The sequence below is a fragment of the Sebastes umbrosus genome, chromosome 2, assembly GCF_015220745.1.
Source record: "Sebastes umbrosus isolate fSebUmb1 chromosome 2, fSebUmb1.pri, whole genome shotgun sequence".
NCBI lineage: Eukaryota > Metazoa > Chordata > Actinopteri > Perciformes > Sebastidae > Sebastes > Sebastes umbrosus.
The window spans coordinates 19,979,229-19,990,429 of NC_051270.1; the positions used below are offsets into that span (position 1 = coordinate 19,979,229).

Genomic DNA, 11,201 nt, shown 5'->3' on the forward strand with positions numbered 1-11,201 from the left:
GATTATTGTCAGATGTTAAGGAGGTCATGGAATAATCCTGGTAGCGCCCCTCAGTTTAATTCGGGGTGCGGGAGGCTAGCCAAGGCACAGTACCCCCATGAGTCCGGTTTGGGCGATATGCCGCCTGTAGAGAGGGAAATGGCAGCTTTAACCCCTCTAGGCCCAGATAAGGTGACCACTAATCCACACTGTCCTCGTAAGGAGTGCAAGAAGACAGACCACTTGGTTTGTAGGTCCTATAATGCAGCCACCCGCGCGGCGCGTGCAGGAAATGCACTCGCTCTCTTGTTAGCAGCGCTCAGAAGGACCGCTAGTGCGGGTGATCAGGACACCAGAAACCTGATAGATGCGGCACTGTCCACACACTCTCAGCTTACTCGTGACATCGGTTCCGCTATGTCGTCAGCCATGATGGCCCGCAGACAGATCTGGCTAGCTCAGACAACCCTCCCCGAGAACATCAGGAAGGAGCTCAGCAACATGCTGGTGGTACCGGGTAGAGTCTTTCACTCTGACTCCCAGAGTGTCTTGGAGAAAGCTGAACAGTCTCTGCGTACTCGAGAGAGCGTGCAGCGCACATTCAGTCGGCCTGCAGCGACGAGGCAGAGACCAACGGGCCAGCAGCACCAATTCCAGGCTGCCTGGGGTCATCCAGAGCCCTGGATGCGTGGCAGGCGCCAGGGCTCAGGTGCACAAAGTTCGGGTGATGCTGCAGGAAGACTGCGACTGCAGCATCAAGGGTTTCAGCCCCGGCGTACAGCAAGAGGGGCTCCTCAAAGGAGACGCCCCCCCAAAGGTCCAGGGACCCAGGGGGCCTCTGCATAGGAGTGGTGGGGAAGCCGCCAAGGTTCACTCCCAGCTACGCCTGGACAGCTGGGAGAAGGAAGTGTCAGACCCCTGGGTAGTGGCTACTGTTGCAAGGGGTTACAGAATTCAATTTCGGCGGCGGCCCCCACCTTTTTCCAGGGTCCAGATGACGTTTGTCAAGGACCCATTCCAGGCAAAAGTTCTGTCCGAGGAGATTGCAATCCTCCTTCAGAAGAACGTAATTGCGAAGGTAAGGCCCAGCGAACAGCAAGCTGGCTTTTATTCAACATATTTCCTTGCTCCCAAAAAGGATGGTGGGATACGTCCCATCCTGGACCTCCAGCGCCTAAATACCTACATAAAGGTTCTGCCGTTCAGAATGCTGCACACACGGCACATTCTAGAGTCGATAGAGCAAGGGGAACGGTTCACCACTATCGATCTAAAAGACGCGTACTTCCACGTCCCCATTTGTCGATCTGTCACCACTCCAGAGTGCAGGCTTAAAGATCCTGCCACACCTGGACGACTGGCTGGTCTGCGCTTCATCTCGCGAACAGGTCATGCAGCATACCGGGAGGGTCTTAGCTCATGTCCAATCCCTTGGTTTCAGGGTGAACTTAAAGAAAAGCAACCTCGAACCGAGGCAGGAAACAGTATTCTTGGGGCTTTGCCTGAACTCACTTGTGATGAAGGCGTCCCTTACCCCTCAGAGGGTTGCGAGAATCCTAACGGTCTTGCGTATCTTCCGACTGGGCAAACGCCTACAGTTGCTTCACTTTCAGAGACTGCTGGGGTTGATATCATTAGCAGTGTTGGTGATTCCGCTGGGCCTGCTCAGGGCTCGGCCCCTGCAGCGGTGGCTGAATGCGTTCAACCTCCATCCACGGAGGGACAGGCATGTGAAGCTCAGAGTGACTCAGTCATGTCAGAGAGCTCTGAGCCCATGGAGGGACCGCAAGTTGCTCACACAAGGTGTACCCTTGGGCAATCTGCCTTCAAGGAGGACTTTGGTGTTCACAGATGCCTCCAGGACAGGCTGGGGAGCAGTCTGGGAGGGCAGAATGGCGAGAGGTGTTTGGAAACCTCCATGGGACACCGAACACATCACGAGTGGCCGAAGCTTTTTTTTCTAAAAAATGTATAAAAAAAAGTCTGAAAAGTATTCGAAAAAAAAAAGTCTGAAAAATGTTGGAAAAAAAAGTCTGAAAAATGTCCGGAAAACAAAAGTCCGAAAAATGTCAAGAAAAGTTTAAAAAATATATATAAAAAAAAAAGTCTGAAAAGTTTTCGGAAAAAAAAGTCTGAAAAATGTTTGAAAAAAAAAAGTCTGAAAAAAAAGTCTGAAAAGTATTTGAAAAAAAATGTCTGAAAAATGTCCAGAAGCAAAAGTCTGAAAAATGTCTGAAAAAAAGGTCTAAAAAATGTTATGTAAAAAAAAAAAAAGTCTGAAAAATGTCCGGACACAAAAGTCTTAAAAAATGTCAAAAGTCTGAAAATATATATTAAAAAAAGTCTGAAAACATATCCGTAAAAAAAAAAAGGTTTGAAAAAGGTTTGAAAAATGTCTGAAAAAAATGTCTAAAAAAAAAATTCTGAAAAATGTCCGGAAAACAAAAGTCCGAAAAATGTCAAGAAAAGTTTAAAAAATATATATAAAAAAAAAAGTCTGAAAAGTTTAAGAAAAAAAAAGTCTGAAAAATGTTTGAAAAAAAAAAAGTCTGAAAAAAAAGTAAGAAAAGTATTTGAAAAAAAATGTCTGAAAAATGTCCAGAAGCAAAAGTCTGAAAAATGTCTGAAAAAAGGTTTAAAAAAAAAAAGTCTGAAAAATGTCTTGACACAAAAGTCTGAAAAATGTCAAGAAAAGTCTGAAAATATGTATAAAAAAAAAAGTCTGAAAAATATTCGAAAAAAAAAAATGAAAAAGTCTGAAAAATGTCCCGAAAAATGTCTGAAACAAATGTCTGTTTGAAAAATACTGGAAAAAAAGACTGAAAAAATGTTTGAAAAATGTCTTAAAAAAAAGGTTTGAAAAATGTCTGAAAAAAAAGTCTAAAAAAAGTTTGAGAAAATCTAAACAATGTCTGAAAAGTTAAAAAAAAAAAAAAAAAAAAAAAAAAAAGTCTGAAAAATGTCCGAACACAAAAGTCTGAAAAATGTTAAGAAAAGTCTGAAAAATATATATATATAAAAAAAAGTCTGAAAATTATTTGAAAAAAAAAGTCTGAAAAAGTCCAGAAGCAAAAGTCTGAAAGATGTCCAGAAGGAAAAAGTCTGAAAAATGTCTGAAAAAAGGTCTAAAAAATTGTATTGTAAAAAAAATTCTGAAAAATGTCCAGAAGCAAAAGTCTGAAAAATGTCTGAAAAAAGGTCTAAAAAATGTTATGTAAAAAAAAAAATTCTGAAAAATGTCCGGAAAACAAAAGTCCGAAAAATGTCAAGAAAAGTTTAAAAAATATATATAAAAAAAAAGTCTGAAAAGTTTTCGAAAAAAAAGTCTGAAAAATGTTTGAAAAAAAAAAGTCTGAAAAAAAAGTCTGAAAAGTATTTGAAAAAAAATGTCTGAAAAATGTCTGAAAAAAGTTTTAAAAAATTGTATGTAAAAAAAAATGTCTGAAAAATGTCTTGACATAAAAGTCTTCAAAATGACATGAAAAGTCTGAAAATATGTATAAAAAAAAAAAGTCTGAAAAATTTTCGAAAAAAAAAATGAAAAAGTCTGAAAAATGTCCCAAATAAAGTCTGAAAAATGTCTGAAACAAATGTCTGTTTGAAAATTACTGGAAAAAAAGACTGAAAAAAAGTTGGAAAAATGTTGGAAAAAAAATTCTGAAAAAATATCCGTGAAAAAAAAGGTTTGAAAAATGTCTGAAAAAAAAGTCTAAAAAAAGTTTGAGAAAATCTAAACAATGTCTGAAAAGGTAAAAAAAAAAAAAAAAAAAAAAAATCTGAAAAATTTCCGAACTCAAAAGTCTGAAAAATGTTAAGAAAAGTCTGAAAAATATATATATAAAAAAAAAAAGTCTGAAAATTATTTGAAAAAAAAAGTCTGAAAAAGTCCAGAAGCAAAAGTCTGAAAGATGTTTTTAAAATATTTGAAAAAAAAAAGTCTGAAAAATGTCTGGACACAAAAGTCTGAAAAATGTCCAGAAAAGTCTGAAAATGATATATATATATAAAAAAAAGTCTGAAAAATATATTTAAAAAAAAGTCTGAAAACTGTCCAGAAGCAAAAGTCTGAAAAATGTCTAGAAGCAAAAGTCTGAAAAATGTCTGAAAAAAGGTCTAAAAAATTGTATGTAAAAAAAAATTCTGAAAAATGTCCAGAAAAGTCTGAAAAATATATATATATAAAAACAAGTCTGAAAAGTATTTGAAAAAAAATGTCTGAAAAATGTCCAGAAGCAAAAGTCTGAAAAATGTCTGAAAAAAGGTTTAAAAAATTGTATGTAAAAAAAAAAAGTCTGAAAAATGTCTTGACACAAAAGTCTGAAAAATGGCAAGAAAAGTCTGAAAATATGTATTAAAAAAAAAAGTCTGAAAAATATTCGAAAAAAAAAATGAAAAAGTCTGAAAAATGTCCCAAAAAAAGTCTGAAAAATGTCTGAAACAAATGTCTGTTTGAAAAATGTTGGAAAAAAAAGTTTGAAAAAATATCCGTGAAAAAAAAGGTTTAAAAAATGTCTGAAAAAAAAGTCTAAAAAAAGTTTGAGAAAATCTAAACAATGTCTGAAAAGGTAAAAAAAAAAAAAAAAAAAATAATCTGAAAAATGTCCGACAAAAAAAAAATTCTGAAAAATGTCCAGAAAACAAAAGTCCAAAAAATGTCAAGAAAAGTTTAAAAAAAATATATAAAAAAAAAAGTCTGAAAAGTTTTCGAAAAAAAAAAGTCTGAAAAAAGGTCTAAAAAATGTTATGTAAAAAAAACAAATCTGAAAAATGTCCGGACACAAAAGTCTGAAAAATGTCAAGAAAAGTCTGAAAAATATATTTAAAAAAAAAAGTCTGAAAAATATTCGAAAAAAAAGTCTGAAAACTGTTTGAAAAAAAAGTCTAAAAAAAAGATTGAAAAATGTTGGAAAAGAAAAGTCTAAACAATGTCTGGAAAAAAGGTAAAAAAAAAAAAAAAAATGTCTGAAAAATGTCCCCAAAAAAGTCTGAGAAAAAAAAAGCTTGAAAAATGTCTGAAAAAAAAGTCTGAAAAATGTCTGAAAAAATGTCTGAAATTTTTTTTTTTAAAATGCTGGAAAAGAAGACTGAAAAAAAGTTTGAAAAAATATCCGTGAAAAAAAAGGTTTAAAAAATGTCTGAAAAAAAAGTCTAAAAAAAGTTTGAGAAAATCTAAACAATGTCTGAAAAGGTAAAAAAAAAAATAAATAAATAATCTGAAAAATGTCCGACAAAAAAAAAATTCTGAAAAATGTCCGGAAAACAAAAGTCCAAAAAATGTCAAGAAAAGTTTAAAAAAAATATATAAAAAAAAAAGTCTGAAAAGTTTTCGAAAAAAAAAAGTCTGAAAAAAGGTCTAAAAAATGTTATGTAAAAAAAACAAATCTGAAAAATGTCCGGACACAAAAGTCTGAAAAATGTCAAGAAAAGTCTGAAAAATATATATAAAAAAAAAAGTCTGAAAAATATTCGAAAAAAAAGTCTGAAAACTGTTTGAAAAAAAAGTCTAAAAAAAAGATTGAAAAATGTTGGAAAAGAAAAGTCTAAACAATGTCTGGAAAAAAGGTAAAAAAAAAAAAAAAATGTCTGAAAAATGTCCCCAAAAAAGTCTGAGAAAAAAAAAGTTTGAAAAATGTCTGAAAAAAAAGTCTGAAAAATGTCTGAAAAAATGTCTGAAATTTTTTTTTTTAAAATGCTGGAAAAGAAGACTGAAAAAAAGTTTGAAAAATGTTGGAAAAGAAAAGTCTAAACAATGTCTGAAAAAGGTAAAAAAATATCCGTAATAAAATGCATTTTCCAGCTAATCCAAGGGGATATTAAGTCGTTTATTACGTTTAAGAAAAAGGAGAATCTTCTCAACCCATAAAGGGACACTTAATCCTTCAGTTTATCAGAAACATTTACATTCAAAATCAACAATTTTGGAGATACTGTAAGTGATTTTCACTGGACAGGAAGGGTATGAAGTTGTAATCTGAAAAGTAAAAATAACTTCCAAACAAATGAGGTTGAGAAAAAATTACAATAGTTGCTTTTGAGATGTAGGCTACTGAATTAGAAGTCTAAAGTTGCATAAAAGGGGAAAGGAAGGTAGCCGACCTCAAATTTGTACAGTACTTGAGTAAATTAATAAATAGCTAGTTTCAGTCTCTTGAAGACAGAAACAACAGGGGTCAACCTCAAACCAAAATCTTTTTAAAGTTTCTACAGCTGCATAGTATCTTCTTTAGCCTTGGGAGAATCTGGTAATTTTAAATATTTTGAATAATTATCTGAGATTGTTATACTGTTGTCACTTGTTTCGGATTTGCGCGTCTTATAGCTATAATAATGAAAAAAATAAATTTTATATTTTCCCCTATATCCTTTATTACACTTCCTATAATTGATGAGCATCTGACTAATTTCTAATAGTTCTGTTGTTCCACAAGGTGGAGCCATGTGGAGTAAAGTTATGGGTGAATATCATCTTCTAGTATCGTAGAATTTATGAAATTCTGACAACTCATAACAAAACATTTTTCATGAATATTTTTCTGGCTGACATAAAGGCTTTTATAGATTCAAACTCAGGACTTTTCAAACCTCCTTTGTTATATTCTCTGACCATTTGGCATTTGTATGTAATGCTACATATTTGGTACTCTATCTAATCCCATTCTTTTCCCTGTAGTATTTCTACTTCACAATGTTAGTCATAACATGGTTTTATTATAAATTCTGTCATGCAAATTGACATATTAAATGACACAAATCTGACAAAGACTTAGTTTCCAAAGGTGGTTTCATTGTACATTCAGTTCATAAAAGTTCTGTAAAAAATGTGACATCCACCCAATTATTTAATAACTCTTACTGATTAATTCTAATCTGAAATACAAAGGTAGTTCTGTGTCCTCACATTAAGGATTTAAATCTTTAACATTATTTATTAATAGTAGGATTTAGAGTGGTCATTTAAGTATAATTACAAACTATTACCTAATTCTTACAACAGTTACCCAGTTAAAACAAAATTCACACATTCCTGTGATCTGATTCGGTGTACTTCTGAACGAATCTTCCAGGGCAACAACCAAAAGCCAATATACCAACATGTGTATCATCCAGAATGGCATTCTGAAGTGCACCAGGAGCAAAAACAGGACACATGCATCATAGAAATGTTTACATAAGCATTAATATTTTAAAAGTCAAAGCTCTTGAGTCAATCATCCCATTGTTATTGCTGGTGCATCTACAGATGGACTCGAGCTGACATGTGACATACAGTCAGATAAGAAATAACAGATTCCCGTCTCTCCGATTCTATGTCATCTATATACTTATTTTGTTTAATGTTTTTAATTAAACTGCCAACAAACATCTTCAGACTACAGTTCTACATGTGAATTTAGTTTCAGGGCTTCAAACAAACTAGACATTTAATAAAGAACATGTATCCATGTCATATCTCAGTAGTACAATCGTCTCCTTAAATTTTTAATAATTTAGGACTTGATTTCTGTATGGCTACTGCCCGTAAAATTTAAGAGGAAAAAATAGATCAAATACTCTAGAATTTAACTTTATGCACACAACTATGAATAAACACAAACCATTGCAGAAAAAACCCATTACAGTTGCAGTCAAAAACATAATTGCCTTCATCACTTCAGTATCACCTTGTAAAGGTGGACACATGCCAGGAGTGCACATATGGCGCTTGCCCTTGAGAGATTTTGGCTAACCAGTCAGTGATCCGCAAGTTCCCCTCAGTACGAGGGTCTTTTAATGGAACAAAGACCATGCGTTCAGCATTTTTGTACTCCTGTGCTACACGACAAGTAGCATCATGCATGCTGAAACGGAAGCAATATTTGTCTGCATGTCCAGGGTTCTCTGGACTGAGTCTTTTAGCACAGATCCAGGACGGACTTGTTGATCACAGGGTTGGTCCAGTCGTTTCTCAGATCATCCAAGTGATTGTCAAAGTCAATCAAGTTCTCGTAGGACCTGCCCTCTAACAGAGCAGATGTGATCTTCTGTGCTTCGCTCCAGTCCTCAAAACAGTCACTGGAAGACAAAAACACAATTTTGGCAATTAACACCTGAAACATATCTAGACAATGTACACTGTTTTGCTAGTTAATGAGAGGGACACAGAGAGCTTGTATGCCAGAAGCTGTGGTTGAGGTTGCACAAGTACAGTCTTAAGTTAAATAGCTTGAAACAGAGACACTTACGAAGTTACTTCTCTGTTTTTCCACTTGTTTTCATGATGGTCATAGATAAGCACAATGGGCTCAAAACAGCTCATTGTTAATCTACTGTTGTCCACCTGAGGGAAAATAAAACAGAACAGAGAATTTACAAGGGATTTAGTGGCATACAGACCTGTTGGGTATAGCTTCACAGGACCAGACCATTGTATCACATGTTTCAGGGAAATCCCTACTAATTATGTATACTTTACAATGCTGCTAACCATTTAAAATATATAAATATTATAGCATTTTAGATTGGGTTTCTACCATCTTCCAGGCAGCCAATTGCATTAATTTTGTTTGATCATTATTAAAATATAATTTTGCAGAAACTTGCTTTATGTATTTAACCAATCAGTGAAAAATACTGTTACTTTTAAACACTATCATTGGATGGTGATCCAGTTTAAGAGACACAGACTGGAGAAATATTCAGAGTCGGTACATGTAGGAGGTAGTGGGACATCCCAAACTTGAGAGGAAGCTGATTAGAAGCTGATTAAAAGCAGCCAAATCAATGCAGGAACATACTAAACTCACATCATCCCTTTCAGAATGTTTGTACAAAATGTTCCTTTTTGTCCCCCAACAACAGTCTGCAGCTACACATCAAATATCAGATTGTGGAGCTAAATGTCTGTGGTGACAAATGACCCATTTCAGATTTTCAGACTGTAAATTGATTTTTATATACAATACTCAATTAAAACAAGTGGCTGTCTTCCTGGAAGGTAGGATGAACACATTTGTTAAACTAAAAATTCACCACATGCTTTGAAAAATCAGAAAGTCTGCAGTAAAGTATCTACATAACTTGAGGTAAATGGACAAAACATATAGTCCATTAACACCAGCCTAAATTATTTACTATTACCATAACAATAGCTGAATCACTGAAGTTGTCACAAATCCTGGCAGCCACTTTTTCTGCAACTTGGTTGGGTCTGCAAGAGAGAGAGAGGACCAAAAAAATGAGTGCATCAGAGTCAAGAGTAGTTTGAGGCATGGTTTATATGATTGTTTTTCTGAAACAGCAGGTGTGTTGGTGTCCATTTGGTTTGTCTGTACCTTGAATCCTTTGTGCGTTCATTGGCTTGATAATATCCAGCAATGACGTAATTGTTTTCTTTACACCAAGTATCAATCTGAGATAGAAGCCGTGGAGCCAACATGAAAGGACAGAAGGACAGTCAGTCAGATCACATTTATCTTCAACAAGAGAAAAACATGTATACTTCATTAGGGACACACAACGCTAAATGAATGCAATCTAAAACGACCCTGCAATAAACATAGTTTAGTGGACTGTGGCAAGTGAGCCCCGAATACAAAGAGTAGTCAGTATTTATACATTTAAAGCATAACACGAAGATAAGTGCAAAGAAGAAAAGAAGAGAAGGATAGAAAGTGTATCAATGCGTCAGCACACAGCAGACAACAGAGCATCACAAGACATAACAAGTATTTCAGCAATCTATTGTTTGCAGTTACAGAGATCTAAAATGTCAGGTCACTGTCCTATGGTGACGAAGTTGAACATGTGAGGCCCTGAGATTGTCTAAAGGTACAGTGTTAAACTGCAGATATGAAAATTGCCATTACACTTGATAATATCCAGCAATGACGTAATTGTTTTCTTTACACCAAGTATCAATCTGAGATAGAAGCCGTGGAACCAACATGAAAGGACAGAAGGACAGTCAGTGAGATAACATTTATCTTCAACAAGAGAAAAACATGTATACTTCATTAGGGACACAAAGCTAAATGAATGCAATCTAAAACGACCCTGCAATAAACATAGTTTAGTGCAGTGTAGATTAAACATAGTGCAGTGTAGTTAAATAACTACAATAACTAGTTAATAAACATAGTTTATTGCAGGGTTGTTTTAGATTGCATTCATTTAGCTTTGTGTCCCTAATGAAGTATAGGGACACAAAGCTAAATGTGTCCCTATACTTCATTAGGGACACAAAGCTAAATGAATGCAATCTAAAACGACCCTGCAATAAACTATGTTTATAGAGTAGTTTGTGGTGCTATTTTTGTTAAACTGAGAGGTGTTTATAATATTTAGACTACCCTCAATGGGGGAACAAGTGGATATTAAAACCACCTGTTCAACAATTCAGCAGCACCACAACTACAGCCCACTAAATGACCATGAATCAAACAGTTTAAACAAAAAACTGAAATGTTGTTTTGCAGCACTGGTGTATTAGACTGCATTAGTTTACAAATGTGCAACATGCAACTGTATATATTTGACTTACCAGTGTTAGAGCTACTTCAAGCATCGGTGCCAGAGCAAGTGTACCGTGAAACAGCGGAACACAGTCCACACACAACACCGGTTCACCGTGGCTGTCTTTCTTCTTCTCCTTCGTTTTCTCTGCCACCAGCAGCCCATTCACGGCGCATTGAGGATACTTGGCAGCATGTAAAACCATTTTACAGTAAGCCTGACTTGTCAGCTGAATAGGCATGATTCAAGAAAATCGTGCAGAATCGGTAAAAGAAAGAAAACAAAGACAGATCTTGAGAAGTGAAGTCTGCAGGATGAGGAGGAGACTGCTGCCTGCTATACCGTTAGCTAACAATAATGCCCAGAGAAAAGTAGAGATCTACCTCAGCAGTCACCTTACTGCCAGAATATGTGGTTGACGCGAACATGTAAGCTTTACAATTAGCAAAAATCACAATGGTCTTTATGCAAGTTGAATTACTATATGGCGAAATTTAGCAGAGCTAATCTGACTTCCAGCTTCTCCACCACTCGTTTCTGCAGCACCGGTGGTGCCGTAAATCAGAATGGAAATATCGTAAAACAGGATCATCATCCATCCGGTTTCACCTCTTTGTAAATGTGACTTACGTGTTTCCGGTCACAAATCTTTATTATCTCTTTAACAAATAAGGTAAAAGAGACTCCTATCACACCTCGTATCCCACAACTTTTAGTTGGTGACTGTGACT

The 11,201-nt window shown here is 35.2% G+C and overlaps 1 protein-coding gene across 2 annotated transcripts; it reads right to left on the bottom strand.

The window, feature by feature from the left end:
• Nucleotides 1-6,667: 6,667 nt before the first annotated feature.
• emc8 (ER membrane protein complex subunit 8) lies at nt 6,668-11,067 on the bottom strand. 2 transcript variants are annotated; one of them, XM_037755924.1, is made up of 6 exons: nt 10,854-11,067; nt 10,499-10,699; nt 9,291-9,367; nt 9,097-9,166; nt 8,202-8,296; nt 6,668-8,031 (listed from the first exon to the last, which is right to left on the bottom strand). In XM_037755924.1, the coding sequence occupies exons 1-6, from the start codon at nt 10,896-10,898 to the stop codon at nt 7,872-7,874; spliced, it is 648 nt and encodes a 215-aa protein (XP_037611852.1). In that variant the 5' UTR covers nt 10,899-11,067; the 3' UTR covers nt 6,668-7,871. The 2 variants fall into 2 exon arrangements, with proteins under 2 accessions (XP_037611852.1, XP_037611862.1); XM_037755934.1 differs by having other exon boundaries at nt 10,499-11,063.
• Between the last annotated feature and the right edge of the window lie 134 nt (nt 11,068-11,201).

Excerpts from the sequence above, each read along its gene's own strand:
- emc8 (XM_037755924.1), bottom strand. The coding sequence starts at position 10,898 with ATGTTCGCGTCAACCACATATTCTGGCAGTAAGGTGACTGCTGAG. Across the intron at positions 9,167-9,290 it reads GAACGCACAAAGGATTCAAG|ACCCAACCAAGTTGCAGAAA; the intron begins GTACAGACAAAC and ends TCTCTCTTGCAG. Across the intron at positions 8,297-9,096 it reads GTGATTCAGCTATTGTTATG|GTGGACAACAGTAGATTAAC; the intron begins GTAATAGTAAAT and ends ATTTTCCCTCAG.